This window comes from Triticum aestivum, chromosome 6D, assembly GCF_018294505.1.
Source record: "Triticum aestivum cultivar Chinese Spring chromosome 6D, IWGSC CS RefSeq v2.1, whole genome shotgun sequence".
Lineage (NCBI taxonomy): Eukaryota > Viridiplantae > Streptophyta > Magnoliopsida > Poales > Poaceae > Triticum > Triticum aestivum.
In genome coordinates, this window is record NC_057811.1 from 74,867,203 (window position 1) to 74,889,486 (window position 22,284).

The 22,284-nt window shown below is 46.6% G+C and overlaps 1 protein-coding gene across 3 annotated transcripts; it reads left to right on the forward strand.

Moving 5' to 3' along the window:
• The first annotated feature begins 17,633 nt into the window (after positions 1–17,633).
• LOC123143629 (protein Rf1, mitochondrial) lies at positions 17,634–20,572 on the forward strand. 3 transcript variants are annotated; one of them, XR_006470962.1, is made up of 2 exons: positions 17,634–19,719; positions 20,270–20,572. XR_006470962.1 is itself a non-coding variant. In XM_044562568.1 (2 exons), the coding sequence occupies exon 1, from the start codon at positions 17,968–17,970 to the stop codon at positions 19,447–19,449; it is 1,482 nt and encodes a 493-aa protein (XP_044418503.1). In that variant the 5' UTR covers positions 17,634–17,967; the 3' UTR covers positions 19,450–19,475; positions 20,270–20,572. The 3 variants fall into 3 exon arrangements, 2 of the variants coding, with proteins under 2 accessions (XP_044418503.1, XP_044418502.1); XM_044562568.1 differs by having other exon boundaries at positions 17,634–19,475; XM_044562567.1 differs by having other exon boundaries at positions 17,634–19,469.
• The last annotated feature ends 1,712 nt before the right edge of the window (positions 20,573–22,284 follow it).

Sequence of the window (22,284 nt, forward strand, 5' to 3'; positions counted from 1 at the left end):
AATCGGGACCCTATTCCGGTACCCTGCCGGAGGGGGGAATCATCACCGGCAGCCATCTTCATCATCCCGACGCTGTCCATGACGAGGAGGGAGTAGTTCACCCTCGGGGCTAAGGGTATGTACCAGTAGCTATGTGTTTGATCTCTCTCTCTCGTGTTCTTGATTTGGCACGATCTTGATGTACCGCGAGCTTTGCTATTATAGTTGGATCTTATGATGTTTCTCCCCCTCTACCTTCTTGTAATGGATTGAGTTTTCTCTTTGAAGTTATCTTATCGGATTGAGTCTTTAAGGATTTGAGAACACTTGATGTATGTCTTGCATGTGCTTATCTGTGGTGACAATGTGATATTCACGTGATCCACTTGATGTATGTTTTGGTGATCAACTTGCGGGTTCTGTGACCTTGTGAACTTATGCATAGGGGTTGGCACATGTTTTCGTCTTGACTCTCCGGTAGAAACTTTGGGGCACTCTTTGAAGTTCTTTGTGTTGGTTTGAATAGATGAATCTGAGATTGTGTGATGCATATTGTATAATCAAACCCGCGGATACTTGTGGTGACATTGGAGTATCTAGGTGACATTAGGGTTTTGGTTGATGTGTGTCTTAAGGTGTTATTTTAGTACGAACTCTAGGGTTGTTTGTGACACTTAGAGCATCTCCAGCCGCGCCCCCAACACGCCCCCAGGCAATTTTTTCGCGCCGGCGCCCAAAAATTGGCCCAGTCGCGCCCCCGGGAGCCCGTTTTCGCCGGTTTGGGCCAAAATTGGCGCCGGCAGACCCAGTCTGAACTCGGCGCGCTGGGGGGCGCGCAAGCGATTCTGACGCGAACTAACTGCGGGCCCGCCGAGCCAGCGACACTCGCCTCGTCGTCCTCACAACGCCTCGGTTTCCCGCGGGGAATCAATGCCAAGGGTGCCGCCCGTTGATACGTCTCCAACGTATCTATAATTTTTTATTGTTCCATGCTATTATATTATCTGTTTTGGATGTTTATGGGCTTTACTATGCACTTTTATATTACTTTTGGGACTAACCTATTGACCCAGAGCCCAGTGCCAGTTTCTGTTTTTTCCTTGTTTCAGTGTTTCGCAGAAAAGGAATATCAAAAGGAGTCCAAACGGAATGAAACCTTCGGAAAAGTTATTTTTGGAAGGAAAGCAATACATGAGACTTGGAGTGCACGTCAGGGGATCAACGAGGAGAGCACGGGGCAGGGGGCGCGCCCACCCCCTGGGCGCGCCCTCCACCCTCGTTGGCCCCTCGTAGCTCCCCTTACCGACTTCTTTCGCCTATATATTCCCATATACCCTAAAACCATCGGGGAATAGAATAGATCGGGAGTTCCGCCGCCGCAAGCCTCTTTAGCAACCAAAAACTAATCGGGACCCTGTTCCGGCACCCTGCCGGAGGGGGGATCCCTCACCGGTGGCCATCTTCATCATCCCGGCGCTCTCCATGACGAGGAGGGAGTAGTTCACCCTCGGGGCTGAGGGTATGTACCAGTAGCTATGTGTTTGATCTCTCTCTCTCTCTCGTGTTCTTGAGGTGATACGATCTTGATGTATCGCGAGCTTTGCTATTCTAGTTGGATCTTATGATGTTTCTCCCCCTCTACTCTCTTGTAATGGATTGAGTTTTCCCTTTGAAGTTATCTTATCGGATTGAGTCTTTAAGGATTTGAGAACACTTGATGTATGTCTTGCATGGGATACCCGTGGTGAAAATGGGGTATCCTATTGATTCACTTGATGTATGTTTTGGTGATCAACTTGCGGGTTCCGCCCATGAACCTATGCATAGGGGTTGGCACACGTTTTCGTCTTGACTCTCCGGTAGAAACTTTGGGGCACTCTTTGAAGTTCTTTGTGTTGGTTGAATAGATGAATATGAGATTGTGTGATGCATATCGTATAATCATACCCACGGATACTTGAGGTGACATTTGAGTATCTAGGTGACATTAGGGTTTTGGTTGATTTGTGTCTTAAGGTGTTATTCTAGTACAAACTCTATGATAGATCGAACGAAAAGAATAGCTTCATGTTATTTTACTACGGACTCTTGAATAGATAGATCAGAAAGGATAACTTTGAGGTGGTTTCGTACCCTACAATAATCTCTTCGTTTGTTCTCCGCTATTAGTGACTTTGCAGTGACTCTTTGTTGCATGTTGAGGGATTGTTATATGATCCAATTATGTTATTATTGTTGAGAGAACTTGCACTAGTGAAAGTATGAACTCTAGGCCTTGTTTCCTAGCATTGCAATACCGTTTACGCTCACTTTTATTACTTGTTACCTTGCTGTTTTTATATTTTTCATATTACAAACACCTATATATATATCATCCATATTGCACTTGTATCACCGTCTCTTCGCCGAACTAGTGCACCTATACAATTTACCATTGTATTGGGTGTGTTGGGGACACAAGAGACTCTTTGTTATTTGGTTGCAGGGTTGTTTGAGAGAGACTATCTTCAACCTACGCCTCCCACGGATTGATAAACCTTAGGTCATCCACTTGAGGGAAATTTGCTACTGTCCTACAAACCTCTGCACTTGGAGGCCCAACAACGTCTACAAGAAGAAGGTTGTGTAGTAGACATCACCCGTCAGCCTTCCAATGATTCCTCACGGGCGGCGCGGCGACGCCCTCCCTCCCGCCACGCGTACACATGGCGCCCAGCCGCTATAAAAGCAACACCTCTCCCTCGCCTCTGGCCACACCCCGCCGTGCTCTGCCTCTCTCTCCTCGTGCGCAGCCGCAGCCGACGTTCCTCCCCACTCTCCCCAAGCCCAGCCACGACGATGTGCGAGCGATTCCCTGGCGATGGGGCGGCGGCCAACGGCTTCGACCGTCGCTCGCTGCACGAGTAGGAGGCGTACTTGCTCTTCGAGGCCAACATCCCGGCGCCTCCCGACATGCGCGTGTTGGGAATCGTAGCATAATTTAAAATTTTCCTACGCTCACCAAGATGCATCTATGGAGTCTACTAGCAACGAGGGGAAAGGAGTGCATCTACATACCCTTGTAGATCGCGAGCGGAAGCGTTCCAATGAACGTGGATGACGGAGTCGTACTCGCCGTGATCCAAATCACCGATGACCGAGTGCCGAACGGACGGCACCTCCGCGTTCAACACACGTATGGTGCAGCGACGTCTCCTCCTTATTGATCCAGCAAGGGGGGGAGAGGTTGATGGAGATCCAACAGCACGACAGCGTGGTGGTGGATGTAGCGGGTCTCCGGCAGGGCTTCGCCAAGCTTCTGCGAGAGAGAGAGGTGTTGCAGGGGAGGAGGGAGGCGCCCAAGGCTTAGATGTTGCTGCCCTCCCTTCCCCCCACTATATATAGGGCCAAGGGAGAGGGGGGCGCAGCCTTGCCCCTTCCTCCAAGGAAGGGTGCGGCCAGGGGGAAGTCCTTCCCCCCCAAGGCACCTCGGAGGTGCCTTCCCCATTTAGGACTCTCCCTTTTTTTCTTATCTCTTGCGCATGGGCCTCTTGGGGCTGGTGCCCTTGGCCCATATAGGCCAAGGCGCACCCCTTACAGCCCATGTGGCCCCCCCGGGGCTGGTGGACCCCCTTGGTGGACCCCCGGACCCCTTTCGGCACTCCCGGTACAATACCGATAAAGCGCGAAACTTTTCCGGCGACCAAAATAAGACTTCCCATATATAAATCTTTACCTCCGGACCATTCCGGAACCTCTCGTGACGTCCGGGATCTCATCCGGGACTCCGAACAACTTTCGGGTTTCCGCATACATATATCTCTACAACCCTAGCGTCACCGGACCTTAAGTGTGTAGACCCTACGGGTTCGGGAGACATGCAGACATGACCGAGACGCCTCTCCGGTCAATAACCAACAGCGGGATCTGGATACCCATGTTGGCTCCCACATGTTCCACGATGATATCATCGGATGAACCACGGTGTCGAGGATTCAATCAATCCGTATGCAATTCCCTTTGTCAATCGGTATGTTACTTGCCCGAGATTCGATCGTCGGTATCCCAATACCTTGTTCAATCTCGTTACCGGCAAGTCTCTTTACTCGTACCGCAATGCATGATCCCGTGACTAACGCCTTAGTCACATTGAGCTCATTATGATGATGCATTACCGAGTGGGCCCAGAGATACCTCTCCGTCACACGGAGTGACAAATCCCAGTCTCGATCCGTGCCAACCCAACAGACACTTTCGGAGATACCCGTAATGCACCTTTATAGTCACCCAGTTACGTTGTGACGTTTGGCACACCCAAAGCACTCCTACGGTATCCGGGAGTTGCACGATCTCATGGTCTAAGGAAAAGATACTTGACATTGGAAAAGCTCTAGCAAACGAAACTACACGATCTTTTATGCTATGCTTAAGTTGGGTCTTGTCCATCACATCATTCTCCTAATGATGTGATCCCGTTATCAATGACATCCAATGTCCATAGTCAGGAAACCATGACTATCTGTTGATCAACGAGCTAGTCAACTAGAGGCTTACTAGGGACAGGTTGTGGTCTATGTATTCACACATGTATTACGATTTCCGGACAATACAATTATAGCATGAATAATAGACAATTACCATGAACAAAGAAATATAATAATAACCATTTATTATTGCCTCTAGGGCATATTTCCAACAGTCTCCCACTTGCACTAGAGTCAATAATCTAGTTCACATCACCATGTGATTAACACTCACTGGTCACATCACCATGTGACCAACATCTAAAGAGTTTACTAGAGTCATCAATCTAGTTCACATCACTATGTGATTATCACTCAATGTGTTCTGGTTTGGTCATGTTATGCTTGTGAGAGAGGTTATTAGTCAACGGGTCTGAACCTTTCAGAACCGTGTGCTTTACGAATATCTATGTCATCTTGTGGATGCTACCACGCGCTATTTGGAGCCATTTCAAATAATTGCTCTACTATACGAATCCGGTTTACTACTCAGAGTCATCCGGATTAGTGTCAAAGTTCGCATCGACGTAACCCTTTACGACGAACTCCTTTCCACCTCCATAATCGAGAAAATTCCTTAATCCACTAGGTACTAAGGATAAGTTCGACCGCTGTCATGAGATCCTTTCCCGGATCACCATTGTACCCTCTTGACCAACTCATGGCAAGGCACACTACATGTGCGGTACACAGCATAGCATACTATAGAGCCTATGTCTAAAGCATAGGGGACGACCTTCGTCCTTTCTCTATCTTCTGCTGTGGTCAGGTCTTGAGTCTCACTCAATACTCACACCTTGTAACACAGCCAAGAACTCCTTCTTTGCTGATCTATTTTGAACTCTTTCAAAATCATGTCAAGGTGTGCTGTCTTTTGAAAGTATCATCAGGCGTCTTGATCTATCTCTATGGATCTTGATGCCCAATATGTAAGTAGCTTTATCCAGGTCTTCCTTTGAAAAACTCCTTTCAAACAACCCTTTATGCTTTCCAGAAATTTTACATCATTTCGGATCATCAATATGTCATTCACATATACTTATCAGAAATGTTGTAGCGCTCCCACTCACTTTATTGTAAATACAAGTTTCTAACAAACTTTGTATAAACCCAAAAACTTTGATCACCCCATCAAAGCGTATATTCTGACTCCGAGATGCTTGCTCTGATCCATGGAAGGATCGCTGGAGCTAGCATACCTTTTAGCATCCTTAGGATCGACAAAACCTTTCTGATTGTATCACATACAACCTTTCCTTACGAAAACTGGTAAGGAAACTTGTTTTGACATCCATCTGCCAGATTTCATAAATGTAGCTAATGCTAACATGATTCCGACGGACCTAAGCATCGCTGCGGATGAGAAAAACTCATCGTAGTCAACTCCTTGAACTTGTGAAAATACTCTTTGCCACAAGTCGAGCTTCATAGACGGTAACATTACCGTCCATGTCCGTCTTCTTCTTAAAGATCCATTTATCTCAATGGCTTGCCGATCATCGGGCAAGTTCACCAAAGTCCATGCTTTGTTCTGATACATGGATTCTATCTCGGATTTCATGGCCTCGAGCCATTCGTCGGAATATGGGTCTACCATCGCTTCTCCATAGCTCGTAGGTTCATTGTTGTCCAACAACATTATATCTCAGACAGGATCACGTACCACTCTGAAGTAGTGCGCATCCTCGTCGTCCTACGAGGTTTGGTAGTGACTTGATCCGAAGTTTCATGATCACCATCATAAGCTTCCACTTCAATTGGTGTAGGTGCCACAGGAACAACTTCCTGTGCCCTGCTACACACTAGTTGAAGCGACGGTTCAATAACCTTATCAAGTCTCCACCATCCTCCCACTCAATTCTTTCGAGAGAAACTTTTCCTCGAGAAAGGACTCGTTTCTAGAAGCAATTACTTTTGCTTCCAGATCTGAAATAGGAGGTATACCCAACTGTTTTTGGGTATTCTATGAAGATGCATTTATCCGCTTTGGGTTCGAGCTTATCAGCCTGAAACTTTTTCACATAAGCATCGCAGCCCCAAACTTTTAAGAAACGACAACTTAGGTTTCTATAAACGGTGTCGTCTCAACGGAATTGCGTGGTGCCCCTTTTAAAGTGAATGCGGTTGTCTCTAATGCCTAACCCATAAACGATAGTGGTAATTTGATAAGAAACATCATGGTATGCACCATATCCAATAGGGTGCAGTTATGATGTTCGGACACACCATCACACTATGGTGTTCCAGGCGGTATTAATTGTGAAACACTTTCCACAATGTCTCAATTGTGTGCCAAACTCGTACTCAGATACTCATCTCTATGATCATATCACAGACATTTTATCCTCTTGTCACGATGATCTTCAACTTCACTCTGAAATTACTTGAACCTTTCAATAATTCAGACTTGTGTTTCATCAAGTAAATACACTCAGCATCTACTCAAATCATCTGTGAAGTAAGAACACAACGATATCCACTGCATGTCTCAGCACTCATTGGACTGCATGCATCAAAATGTATTACTTCCAATAAGTTGCTCTCTTGTTCCATCTTACTGAAAACGAGGCCTTTCAGTCATCTTGCCCATGTGGTATGATTTGCATGTCTCAAGTGATTCAAAATCAAGTGAGTCCAAACGATCCATTTGCATGGAGTTTCTTCATGCATATATACCAATAGACATGGTTCGCATGTCTCAATCTTTTCAAAAACGAGTGAGTCCAAAGATCCATCCACATGGAGCTTCTTCATGCGTTCTATACCAATATGACTCAAATGGCAGTGCCACAAGTATGTGGAACTATCATTACTATTTTATATCTTTTGGCACGAACATGTGTATCACTACGATCGAGATTCATTTTAGGTGCAAGACCATTGAAGGTTTTATTCAAATAAACAGAGTAACCATTATTCTCCTTAAATGAATAACCGTTTTGCGGTAAACATAATCCAATCATGTTCAACGCAAACACCAAATCTCGATGGTAGAGGGAGCATGCGATGCTTGATCACATCAACCTTGGAAACACTTCCAACACATATCGTCATCTCACCTTTAGCTAGTCTCCATTTATTCCGCAGCTTTTATTTCGAGTTACTAACACTTAGCAACCGAACCAGTATCTAATAACCTGGTGCTGCTAGGAGTACTAGTAAAGTACACATTCATATAACGTATATCCAATATACTTCTGTCGACCTTGCCTGCCTTCTCATCTACCAAGTATCTAGGGTAGTACTGCTTCAGTGACCGTTCCTCTCATTACAGAAGCACTTAGTCTCGGGTTTGGGTTCAACCTTGGGATTCTTCACTAGAGCAGCAAACGACTTGCTGTTTCATGAAGTATCCCTTTTGCCCTTGCCCTTCTTAAACTAGTGGTTTTACTAACCATCAACAATTGATGCTCCTTCTTGATTTCTACTCTCGCGGTGTCAAACATCGCGAATAGCTCAAGGATCATCATAACTATCCTTGATATGTTATAGTTCATCACGAAGCTCTACTAGCTTGGTGGCAGTGACTATGGAGAACTATCACTATCTCATCTGGGAGATTAACTCCCACTCGATTCAAGCGATTGTGGCACTCAGACAATCTGAGCACACGCTCAACGATTGAGCTTTTCTCCCTTAGTTTGCAGGCTTAAGAAACTTGTCAGAGGTCTCATACCTCTTGACGTGGGCACTAGTCTGAAATCCCAATTTCAGTCTTCGGAACATCTCACATGTTCTGCGACGTTTCAAAAACGTCTTTGGTGCCACAATTCTAAACCGCACCTGAACTATCACGTAGTCATCAAAACGTGTATGTCAGATGTTTCGTAACATCTACAGACGACGCTGAGGTTCAGCACACCGAGCGGTGCATTAAGGACATAAGCCTTCTGTGCAGCAATGAGGACAATCCTCAGTTTACGGACCCAGTCCGCATAATTGCTACTACCAACTTTCAACTAAATTTTCTCTAGGAACATATCTTAACCAGTAGAACTAAAGCGCAAGCTATGACATAATTTGCAAATACCTATTTGACTATGTTCATGATAATGAAGTTCATCTGATTATGAACTCCCACTCAGATAGACATCCCTCTAGTCATCTAAGTGAAACATGATCCGAGTTCAACTAGGCCGTGTCCGATCATCACGTGAGACGGACTAGTCAAGATCGGTGAACATCTCCATGTTGATCGTATCTTCTATACGACTCATGCTCGACCTTTCGGTCCTCCGTGTTCCGAGGCCATGTCTGTACATGCTAGGCTCGTCAAGTCAACCTAAGTGTATTGCGTGTGTTCCGAGGCCATGTCTGTACATGCTAGGCTCGTCAACACCCGTTGTATTCGAACGTAAGAATCTATCACACCCGATCATCACGTGGTGCTTCGAAACGACGAACCTTCGCAACGGTGCACAGTTAGGGTGAACACTTTCTTGAAATTATTATAAGGGATCATCCTACTTGCTACCGTCGTTCTAAGCAAATAAGATGCAAAAACATGATAAACATCACATGCAATCAAATAGTGACATGATATGGCCAATATCATTATGCTCCTTTGATCTCCATCTTCGGGGCACCATGATCATCTTTGTCACCGGCATGACACCATGATCTCCATCATCATGATCTCCATCATTGTGTCTTCATGAAGTCGTCACGCCAACGATTACTTCTACTTCTATGGCTAACGCGTTTAGCAACAAAGTAAAGTAATTTACATGGCGTTATTCAATGACACGCAGGTCATACAAAATAATAAAGACAACTCCTATGGCTCCTGCCGGTTGTCATTCTCATCGACATGCAAGTCGTGATTCCTATTACAAGAATATGATCAATCTCATACATCACATATATCATTCATCACATCTTCTGGCCATATCACATCACATAGCACTTGCTGCAAAAACAAGTTAGACGTCCTCTAATTGTTGTTGCAAGTTTTTACGTGGTTTGTAGGTTTCTAGCAAGAACGTTTCTTACCTACGTATGACCACAACGTGATTTGCCAATTTCTATTTACCCTTCATAAGGACCCTTTTCATCGAATCCGTTCCGACTAAAGTAGGAGAGACAGACACCCGCTAGCCACCTTATGCATCTAGTGCATGTCAGTCGGTGGAACCTGTCTCACGTAAGAGTACGTGTAAGGTCGGTCCGGGCCGCTTCATCCTACAATGCCGCCGAAACAAGAAAAGACTAGTAGCGGCAAGAAGAATTGGCAAACTCAACGCCCACAACTACTTTGTGTTCTACTCGTGCATAGTAACTACGCATAGACCTGGCTCATGATGCCACTGTTGGGAATCGTAGCATAATTTAAAATTTTCCTACGCTCACCAAGATGCATCTATGGAGTCTACTAGCAACGAGGGGAAAGGAGTGCATCTACATACCCTTGTAGATCGCGAGCGGAAGCGTTCCAATGAACGTGGATGACGGAGTCGTACTCGCCGTGATCCAAATCACCGATGACCGAGTGCCGAACGGACGGCACCTCCGCGTTCAACACACGTACGGTGCAGCGACGTCTCCTCCTTCTTGATCCAGCAAGGGGGAGGAGAGGTTGATGGAGATCCAACAGCACGACGGCGTGGTGGTGGATGTAGCGGGTCTCCGGCAGGGCTTCGCCAAGCTTCTGCGAGAGAGAGAGGTGTTGCAGGGGAGGAGGGAGGCGCCCAAGGCTTAGATGTTGCTGCCCTCCCTTCCCCCCACTATATATAGGGCCAAGGGAGAGGGGGGCGCAGCCTTGCCCCTTCCTCCAAGGAAGGGTGCGGCCAGGGGGGAGTCCTTCCCCCCCAAGGCACCTCGGAGGTGCCTTCCCCCTTTAGGACTCTCCCTTTTTTCTTATCTCTTGCGCATGGGCCTCTTGGGGCTGGTGCCCTTGGCCCATATAGGCCAAGGCGCACCCCTTACAGCCCATGTGGACCCCCGGGGCTGGTGGACCCCCTTGGTGGACCCCCGGACCCCTTTCGGCACTCCCGGTACAATACCGATAAAGCGCGAAACTTTTCCGGCGACCAAAATAAGACTTCCCATATATAAATCTTTACCTCCGGACCATTCCGGAACCTCTCGTGACGTCCGGGATCTCATCCGGGACTCCGAACAACTTTCGGGTTTCCGCATACATATATCTCTACAACCCTAGCGTCACCGGACCTTAAGTGTGTAGACCCTACGGGTTCGGGAGACATGCAGACATGACCGAGACGCCTCTCCGGTCAATAACCAACAGCGGGATCTGGATACCCATGTTGGCTCCCACATGTTCCACGATGATATCATCGGATGAACCACGGTGTCGAGGATTCAATCAATCCGTATGCAATTCCCTTTGTCAATCGGTATGTTACTTGCCCGAGATTCGATCGTCGGTATCCCAATACCTTGTTCAATCTCGTTACCGGCAAGTCTCTTTACTCGTACCGCAATGCATGATCCCGTGACTAACGCCTTAGTCACATTGAGCTCATTATGATGATGCATTACCGAGTGGGCCCAGAGATACCTCTCCGTCACACGGAGTGACAAATCCCAGTCTCGATCCGTGCCAACCCAACAGACACTTTCGGAGATACCCGTAATGCACCTTTATAGTCACCCAGTTACGTTGTGACGTTTGGCACACCCAAAGCACTCCTACGGTATCCGGGAGTTGCACGATCTCATGGTCTAAGGAAAAGATACTTGACATTGGAAAAGCTCTAGCAAACGAAACTACACGATCTTTTATGCTATGCTTAAGTTGGGTCTTGTCCATCACATCATTCTCCTAATGATGTGATCCCGTTATCAATGACATCCAATGTCCATAGTCAGGAAACCATGACTATCTGTTGATCAACGAGCTAGTCAACTAGAGGCTTACTAGGGACAGGTTGTGGTCTATGTATTCACACATGTATTACGATTTCCGGACAATACAATTATAGCATGAATAATAGACAATTACCATGAACAAAGAAATATAATAATAACCATTTATTATTGCCTCTAGGGCATATTTCCAACAGCGCGCAGGGCCGGGCGGGTGGAGGCTCAGCGCCGGTGGCGTCCCCATTCCCCCGCTGCCCGATGTCAACGCGCGCGCCGAGTATTTCGCCGACGAGGTCTACCGCGTGCGGGCGTCGCTGATGGAGGAGCAGCGCGCCCTCCCGCAGTACGCCGCCGACAACCACGAGGCGTGGGTGGCGTACTTCCAGCACCGGCAGGCGCAGCGGCTGGCCTCCACCAACGGGGCGCCGGTCGTGCGGGGCACCAAGAGCAGGGAGGGGCGCCGCCTGTGGTGGGGCGCCCCCGGCCGCTCGCTTCACGCCGTTCTCAGGTACCTCGAGGGCGGCAACGACCCGCCCTTGACGTACCCTGCCGCCCTGGCCCGGAGCGGCGGCCAATGGATGCCGAGGAGGACGGCGTCCTCTTCGTCCTCCTCCTCCCGCTCCTCCTCCTTCAGGTCGCTGGCGCTGTTCAGCGCCAAGGCCTAGCCCATGAAGACACCGCTCGGCCGGCGCACCCGCAGCGCTGGCATCATCATCAACGAGGGCGGGCGTGCCTCCTCCTTGGCTCCTCCCCGCTTCGTCAAGCCGAAGACGGAGCCGGGGCTCGCCGCCGTGAAGACGGAGCCCGGGCTCGCCGCTGTGAAGACGGAGCCAGGCCTCGCCGCCGTGAAGACGGAGCCGGGGCTCTCCGACGAGGCGGCATTGAAATGGGCGCGCGAAGACTGGGAACGGACAGAGCTAGAGCGCCAGTGTCGCACCTTGGAACAGTTCGCCGCTTGGTGTCGTGGCCGCGACGAGGGAGGGGTCGTCGTTCTCGACAACGACAGCGACGACGACGTGCCGCCACCGGTCCGCCAGGGCGACCCCGGGCAGAGGAACAGCAGGGGCGACCGCGTCAAGGAGGAGAAGGACGACGAGGACAACGGCGATGGCGGCGACGGCGCGACTTCGCCGTGCTGAGCGCGTTCTTCCTGTAGTCTAGACCTTTGTGTTTTAGTAAATTTTAAATTGGCTATGTAAAAACTGTTTAAGTCACCGAAGTTTATGCCGAATAATAGCCGACTGTCTTTTAAAAAAAACCTTTTGGGTGACCCTGGGCCGGCGGCTGGGAACAGTTCGGCCCCAAGCCGATTTTATCGCCGGGTTGCCCTCAGGCGACGCTTTTTCGAGCCCCCTGGGGGGAGTCAACGGCTGGAGATGCTCTTATAGGAATAGCCCAATAGATCGATCAGAAAGAATAACTTTGAGGTGGTTTCATACCCTACAATAATCTCTTCGTTTGTTCTTCGCTATTAGTGACTTTGGAGTGACTCTTTGTTGCACATTGAGGGATTGTTATATGATCTAATTATGTTATCATTGTTGAGAGAAGTTGCACTAGTAAAAGTATGAACCCTAGGCCTTGTTTTCAAGCATTGCAATACCGTTTTCGCTCACTTTTGTTACTTGCTACCTTGCTGTTTTTATATTTTCATATTACAAAAACCTATATCTACTATCCATATTGCACTTGTATCACCATTTCTTCGCCGAACTAGTGCACCTATACAATTTACCATTGTATTGGATGTGTTGGGGACACAAGAGACTCTTTGTTATTTGGTCGCAGGGTTGTTTGAGAGAGAGACTATCTTCATCCTACGCCTCCCACGGATTAATAAACCTTAGGTCATCCACTTGAGGGAAATTTGCTAGTGTCCTACAAACCTCTGCACTTTGAGGCCCAACAACGTCTACAAGAAGAAGGTTGTGTAGTAGACATCACACGAGTCTACAAGAAGAAAATTGCATAGTAGACATCAACAGTGTGAAGCCAAATCATTTTGTCCTTTATGATGGAATCTATCCTCCGTGGGGACCTTCTTCAAAACCATCTATGAGCCAAGGGGTCATAAAATATCTCACTTTTTCTAAAAACAAGAAGGAGCTAGAAAGGATATGAAAAGGGCATTTGAAGTGCTTCAAACCTGTTTTATAGTTGTAAGGGCATACAAATTTAAGAAATCCACAGAAGTTGCAGGAGGTGATGACAACTTGTGTGATTATGCACAACATGATTGTGAAGGATAAGGGTGAGGCGGTTCGCACCCATTTGGATTTTGAGCACATGTGTAATCCTATGCAACTTCCACCACAGGATCCTGCGACGTTTCAGGATTTCATCCAAATGAATCAATTAATTCGGTATCGAGGAACTCATGAGCATCTTGCGAATGATCTGATTGAGACTATGGGCACTTCAAGGGAACATTTAGAACTGAAAGTGATAGTTATCGACTAGAGGGGGATTCGCATTATGTTTCACCACTTGACATCCTATGGCCCAATTAGGAAGCAATTAAATGGTGCTAATGGTTGCACGAGCAAGACCAAAGGGCAAGGAAGTGCCCAAAACTGCCCCCATAAAAGTTGTCGTCAGTTTCCAATGCATTCTAGTGATTTTTTCAGTGTATTTCATCATTTTTGGCGATTCTAACGGCCTGGGCAGCTTGACGAAGTTCAGCTAATTGCGGCGTTTTGCACGGGCACGTGTCCAGGGTGGAGGTACGGTAAATCATCTCTGCTTCTTGGCGAGGACTTTCGAGTTCTTCGCGATGCACTCGTCCATGAAGGCCATACATCTACGCCTATTTCACCTTCTTTTGGGCCAAGTCAAAAACCATCAACTCAAACTTGTTTTTTTTTTAATTCTATAGGTAACTTGGTTGACTTTAACCGTGCATTGTTATTGTCACATCTTTAGACAAATAGTTTAGCAACTATTTTTTCCCATTAAAACCAACAATTTAATTGTATTTGAAAATAGAAATATATACAGATTTCTTTTTTTATGTAATTACACTATATAGTGTTGGAAATTGTGTCAATTTAACTCAAAGTTCTGTTTGGACACTAAATACAATATGGAGGATTTTCGTAATATTTTCTTTCATTCGAGCATCATTTGCTAGAGCATCAATGAAAAAACTAAGCGGATCCACCTCCATTCACTATACAAGGGACCCTCCATACGAAAAGTAAGCAAATGAGCCACATAACTGGCAACATCCACATTGGCATTACAACTTAGTTGAGAACATCCCGAATGTTTTCAATTTGGTTATATATCCTTTCCATTCCATTCACATTTTTTAAAACATAATATGAGTACTTATCTTTCTAAAGAGACGGCTAGAGGACATCTCATATCTGAATTTCATCAAGGAAAATGGTAGCTAGTAGTATAACGATGCATATGCTCCCGAGGAGTCTAGAGAAGCTATTGTCAAACAAAGAAACAAAATGAAGAACATGCAAAACCTTCTCCTTCGACGAACCCATGGACATTCAAAAACTCTCCTCACAGCTGACGGTGCCACCACCGAAGGAAGAGGGAACAAGGGGACCGAGCAGATCCAGGAAGAATCCCGAATTCTCGATCATTCACAAGCTTTTGAACCGCAATACACACTTTCTTCGAGGAGCGAAATCCAGCCAGACTTCTCCTGAAGAAAATCGACAGGGCCACGTCCCAAGCCCACACATGATTTGTTTATTCGTCCCATTGACACTGCCATCACTACCACACGCTCCCAAATGCCAACACCAAATGGATATGAAGCGGAACCATCGAACACCACCGTCAATATAGAACCGTAACAGAGCATATAAGGGATGGGAGGGACATTATGCCCTACCATAACGTTGCTGCCTCTTCGTTTCAATCAAGACCAAACCTTAGACTTAGTAGGACGAAAACCACTGAAACCGATGAAGTCCCATCAAACGGGGCCGAACAAAGGCCGCCAAAGAAAAGAAGTACTTACGTTATGATTTCTTTTACTAAACTCGTGTTACAAATCAATTGGTTAATTGAAATATAATCAAATTATTTTTAAAGAATGGATAAATGAACTGACGGACCTTGGTTGACTGATTCCATCATCTCTTAGGCCAACTCATCACGGGACCCCAAACGGACGTCCGGTTTAGCTGGATTTTGTCCCTTTGGGTAGGGCGATGGGGTCGTGTCCGGGCCTGTCCTGGGATGTGGTGGCCGTGCGCCCAGCGCGCAGCCGCATCCGTTTGCTCCATCCTGTCCGCCAAGGCCAAAAATGCCCATATTTTCATATCAAAACTAGTTTGCACGTTCAAATATTAATTGTCTGAAAATAAAAATAGTTTTACAACCCAATCAAAATTGTCTCTAATAAAATAGTTTTACAACCAAATCGAAATTGTCTTCAATCAACATAAAATGAACCAATACATCTATTGGTTGCCAATGTGATCCCACACGTGCTCAATCAAGTCATTTTGAAGATCCAAATAAGTGTGCCAATCACGCAGCTCGCGATGGAATTGAACAAACTGTTCAAATGTGGCCGGTTCTTGGTGCAGGGACTCAACATTTTTACCTTGATAATCAAATCCTTGGTCGAAGATACTCTCATCACGCTCGTCCTCGACGATTATGTTGTGCATGATCACACAAGCAGTCATCACCTCCCAAAGCTTCCTTTCATCTCATGACAGTGCAGGGTTTCGAACGATACCCCACCAGGATTGAAGCACACCAAAAGCATGTTCCACATCCTTTCTTGCACTCTCTTGCATTTGGGCAAATCTCTTTCTCTTCTCACCTTGGGGGTTCGAGATTGTCTTCACAAAAGTTGACCACTGAGGATATATACCATCAGCTAGATAGTATCCCTTGTTGTACTGGTGGTTGTTGATCTCAAAGTTGACAGGTGGGGAGTGGCCTTCTGCAAGCCTTGCGAACACTGCAGAACACTGCAGCACGTTGATATCATTGTGAGAACCTGCCATGCCGAAGAAAGAATGCCATATCCAAAGATCCTGCGAAGCCATCGCTTCTAATATGACAGAGCACGCTTTGACATGCCCCTTGTACTGGCCCTGCCAAGCAAATGGACAGTTCTTCCACTCTCGGTGCATATAATCTATGCTGCCAAGCATGCCTGGAAAGCCTCTAGCTGCGTTGGTCGCCAACAATCTCTCTGTATCAGCGGCAGTTGGCTGCCTCAAGTACTCCGGGCCAAACACCTCGATCACAGCCTGGCAGAACTTGTACATTGACATCAGACATATTGTCTCACTCATACGCACATACTCATCCACCAGATCGCCTGGAATTCCATATGCAAGCATGCGGATGGCCGTGGTGCATTTCTGGTAAGAGGAGAATCCAAGCTTGCCAAGGGCATCCGTCTTGCACTCGAAGTATGGGTCATGAGCAACCACTCCCTCTCGGATACAATTGAACACATGCTTTGACATTCGAAAACGGCGACGGAATTTATCCGACTTGAAGAGCGGGGTGTTCGCAAAGTAATAGACATAGAGCAGGGTGTGGCCTCTCTCCCTGTTGCGGTTCAGGTTGGGAGCACGGCCAGGGAGTGACCCCCTGTACCGAGGAAGCTGCCGTTGAATGTGGTCGTGAACGACCAGTGCAGCCACCACCAAGATCTTCATCATCCGACGACGAATCGTCCGATGAACAAATGAAGTGGTGGAAGAAAAACTCATCTCCACTGTCCATACCATTGTGGACAAAGTGTCAAACACCTTGCGGTCGTGGTGGCAAAGAGGTCGCGATGATCACCTCGATGTAGCAGGGGTGGTTGGCGGCCGACTACTGGCCGCTCTGGAGCACTCTCGGAAGCTGGCGCGGCCGCCGTGGTACGTCGCCGGCGGTTGTATCCCCTCCGCCGCCGGCTGCGACGGCGACGACCAAACCTCCTCCGACCGACAGCCAAAACTACGGCGAAAGCGCGGGCGTGGTGGCGGCCATGTTGAGACGTGGTTTGGTATGGACGGCCGAGGGCTGCGCGGTGAGGTGGCGGCCAGAAAATAGCAGCGGCGCCGGCGGCAGGGCGGGGCGGAGAGAGGGGGTGGAAGTGAAGGGACTGCTAGTGTCCTCGACAGGCGGGCCACGGGGGGACAAGGGCGTGCGGCGAGCCCGTCCGCGTGATGTCCGTTTCACTCCAAACTCGGCGCAAGTTTGGGCCATGGATGGGTCGAAAACGGACGGAATCCGGACATTTATCCGTTTGGGGCCACGCGTTGAACCACGCTACTCGTCTGTTCTACCTTAAAAAGACGCACCCGGACAAGATAAGGTCGCACGGTGAAGTTGGCCTTATCTCTAGTTTGCCGGTAGGAAAAGTCACCCTCCCTATCTAGGAGTGCACGATGCCAATCACACTTCTTGCATGTTTCTCGGGAGTAAAGATCGAGACGCAGTGGCGCCGAACTCCAGATCGAATCTGAAATTCCCCAATCCCACACCTCCGTCCGCGTTCCTCCCGCCGGTGGTTGGTCCTCGCCGGCGCGCGCCCTCACTCACCGTCGCTGCAGGGAGAAGCCAGCGAGGCCACTCTGTCCAGCGTCTCCTCCGTCCGTCCTCCTCCCACCAGAGTAAGGACTTGGTCGTTGCCGCCCGCGTTTACCGCCGCCGCAGGAAGTAGACGGCGGCAATGTCACGCCTCCAGCCCCGCTATTTCTCCAGCTCCGTGTCCTCACGCGCCAACGAACTGCTGAGCGAATTCCACCATCATCTGGGCTCCGGAACGCTCTGGCCGGAGCTCGCGCGCCAACTGTTCGACCAAATGCTGCGCCAACCTGTCCCGGTATCAGTACGTGCACTCAACGGCTTATTTGCTGCCCTCGCGCGTGCGCCGCCCTCAACCGCCTGCACCAATGCCCCTGCCCTCGTCATTGATCTCTTCAACCGCATGGCCCAAGCAGGTCGTCGCCAGGTGACAGCACCCACCATTTACACCTACAGCATACTTATTGAGTGCTGCCACCGAGCATGCCGCCCAGACCTAGGGCTTGCCTTCTTCGGCCGCCTCCTCCAGACAGGCATCACGACGGACGTCATTACCTACAGCAGCTTACTCAAGTGCCTCTGTGACATGAAGCGCACGGAGGAGGCTTTGGGCGTGCTGCTCCACAGGATGCCCAACGACCTGCCTAATGTCATCTCCTACTCAGTAATTCTCAAGAGCTTCTGCGACAGTGGTAGGAGCCAGCTTGCGCTTGATCTGCTCCGAATGATGGCCGAAAAAGGATCTGACCACTCCCCCAGCGTGGTGTCATACAGCGTGGTAATCGATGGTTTCTTCAAGGAGGGTGAAATAAGCAAAGCATGTGATCTGTTCCATGAAATGATGCAGCAGGGGGTTGTGCCCGATGTGGTGATGTATACCTCCATTATCAATGCGCTATGCAAAGCAAGAGCAATGGACAAGGCAGAGGTGGTTCTTCGATCAATGGTTCATAATGGTGTCCAACCAGATGCTGTGACATATACTAGCCTGATCCAAGGATATTCAACTTTAGGCCAGTTGAAAGAAGTCGCTAGGTTGTTGAAAGTGATGAGAAGCCAAGGTGTTATGCCAGACGTTGTTACCTGCACCTTAGTCATGGACTACCTTTGCAAGCATGGAAGAACCAAAGAAGCTCAGGAAATATTTTATTCCATGGCTGTGAATGGGCAAAAACCTGATATTGTCGCATACTGTACTATGCTCTATGGGTACTCTATAGAAGGATCCCTTGTTGATATGATCGATCTCTGTGAGCTGATGGCAAGAGATGGAGTTGTACCCAACCTCCGTTGTTTCAACATACTGATTAATGCATATGCTAAGCATGGAATGATGGATGTGGCCCTGCTTTTCTTCGAAGATATGTTGAAGCAGGGGGTGAAGCCTAATGAATTCACTTATTTAACTGTGATATCTGCATTTTGCAAGATGGGCAGGATGGATGATGCGATGGAAAAATTCCGTGAGATGATTGATATGGGAGTACCAGTTGACACAGAAGTTTACATGTGCATGATTGAGGGTTATTTGAATCACGGTGACTCCGTGAAAGCGAAGGAATTGATTACTGAAATGAAGAACACGGATATTCGTCATAAGCCGTGGAAGGGTAATGGAAGAACATAATGTCTTTGACATGGTTGTAGGTACTGGTGAGAGGCCTGATCTTGTTACATTTACTTAAATGATCGACTAATATTGCATAGTCGTCAAGACAAAAGACACATTTATAGTACTTGGTGTCAAACACTCGTTACTTACCATGGCTATTCTCTCATGGTCATTCTTTCGAAGAGAAAGAGAACAGAACAATTTCAGTTTCCTGCCATAAATGATTTCTGAGTCCAAACACTACAATTGCCCATTGAGCATGAAGCTTTAGTATTACGCCAAATGGTTAGTATGAAGATATTATTAGCTGAGTGCTTCCTGGTAGCACCTGGCTGTGATGATGATACTGTATCAACGCTTATGTCTTTTTATATCATTTTAGTTCAAGTTTGGCATTGTTCCCGCATGTGTTTTGCATTAGCTGTTAAAACCCTGAACATGACTAGTTGATGTGCCAATAATCAGGCAAATGACCAGTCGATGACTGGGTACTTGTAGCAACAAAGCAAAGAAGAGAACAAAAAGTAGAAGGGATATGCCATTTTATCCTGGAGTTGATTATTATTATTATTATTAAGTTATGTATTTCTTCCTTATGCAACCTATATCAATGGACATCCTTTATCACCTGTTTTCTTTCACGATGCTTAAATAGGTTTTCAGAGCTTCCAGGTGTGGTTGTTTAATACAGACTGTACCTAAAATATCATAAGCTTTTCAGAGCTTTCTTTTCTGTTTGCATGAAATAACCTCGCTTTTCCGACACCGTATGACTTGTCAAGTTCTTCAATCTCTGCAAGGAAGTATCAATGCTGATTTTTTTTTTGTATTGCAGGTGCTAGCATATGCTTGATTTTATGTGTCATCATCAGCAACTGCTCGAGTACTCGACTGAATTGATAACTGGGGGAGCGATCCTTTCCCAAAAATGGCGAACAGCTCCATCACCATATCTTTCCTGGCATTCATGGTTTTTTCCACCAAGTCACTCATCTCTGCTTACAATCTCATCCACTGATCTTTAGCTTAATGTACTAACGACCTGTTGTTGATTTTTTTTGCCATTTCGGATAAAGTATTTCATGCTTACCTTTTTGTGCTGTACAATAACTGTTGTGCTCTAGACTTCCAGTAATGATATATATGTGTCCGTAGCTGCTGTGTGCATGATATATTATTGAAGTACCCCTAGCTGTTCAAGCATATACGATGTTTTGGACAAACACGGTCTTAAGCAACTTCCATAATCAATTTCCGTAGTTTTATATTATTAAATGGGCATATGAATAAAGTACAGAATACTTATGTACATATTAGCAGCCAGTATCAAGTTTGATCACTCAAACTGTGAACATCTTAAATTTTTAATCAGCAGTTATATTGGTCAAAAAGTAACGGAAGGATCAATATGTACTGATAACATCTAACTTGATGAAAGTCTGGCGATTCAAATCAAACCAGTGTGTACAATCACCTGCAGTCCTATACTACATCTTAAATATCAGAACATGATCCCAATCACACCTGACAAGCTACAACACCTGAAGCTGATGTGAATGGTAAAATAAGCAATTACACTAATACAACAGAGGCTACTTCAGCCTAAGTATAACTGAAGAATCTATTACAACTCCAGCTTGGCTGGATGACTATACTGCAAAATCAAAAGGCCACTTGATCCTAATTCAGTAATGTTAATAAATTAATGAATCTTCAAGCCCTCAAACTCCATGATATGTATGGGTTGGCAACTATTTGCACTGCAGCTGCCTCTGGTTCTAGTATTATGTACTTGTATCTATGGCAAGGATAGCACCTAATTAGCAGGCAGAGGTGATCCTTCGACAAATGGTTCATAATGGTGTCCAACCACATAATAGGATATATAATACCCTGATCCATGGATTTTTAACTTCGGGTCAGTTGAAAGAAGCGTTTAGGTTGTTGAAAGTGATGAGAAGCCAAGGTGTTCTACCAAATGTTGTTACCTGGAACTCAGTCATGAGTCATGACCTACCTTTGCAAGGATGGAAGAGTCAAAGAAGCTGCAGTTTTTTTTTATTCCATGCCTGTGAAGGGACAAAAACCTGATGTCTTCTCATACTCTATTATGCTCAATGGGTATGCTAGAGAAGGATCCCTTGTTGACATGATTGATATCTGTGACTATGTGAGTTAATGGCAGGGGACGGAGTTATACCCGATCTCCCTGTTTTCAACATACTGATTTATGCATTTGCTAAGAATGGAATGATGAATGTGGCCATGCTTTTCTTTGAAGACATGCTGAAGCAGGGGTGAACCCTAATGATTAACTTATTTAACTGTGATATCTGCATTTTGTAAGATGGAAAAGATGGATGAAGCTATGGAAAATTTCAATGAGATGATCGATATGGAAAATTTCAATGAAATTTCAATGGCATATATGTGCATGATTGAGGGTTATCTGAATCACGGTGATTCCGTGGAAACCAAGGAATTGGTTACGGAAATGAAGAACATGTATATTCATCATAGGTTTGGAAGAACACAATATCTTTGATATGGTTATACATACTGGTGAGGGGCCTGATCTTGTTACATTTACTTAAATGACGACAGATATTGCTTCGTCGTTGCTAAACACTCGTTACTTAGCATGGTTATTCTTTCGAAGAGAAAGAGAACAGAACAATTTCACTTTTCTGCCATAAATGATTTCTGAAGTCCACTACAATTGGCCATTGATCATGAAGCTTTAGTATTGCGCCAAATGGTTACTATGAAGATTGTATATACTCCCTCTGTACCGAAATACTTGTAGTTGGGGGAACTTGTACTAGTTTCCCTTAACTACAAGTATTTTGG

Excerpts from the sequence above, each read along its gene's own strand:
- LOC123143629 (XM_044562568.1), top strand. The coding sequence starts at position 17,968 with ATGTCACGCCTCCAGCCCCGCTATTTCTCCAGCTCCGTGTCCTCACGC.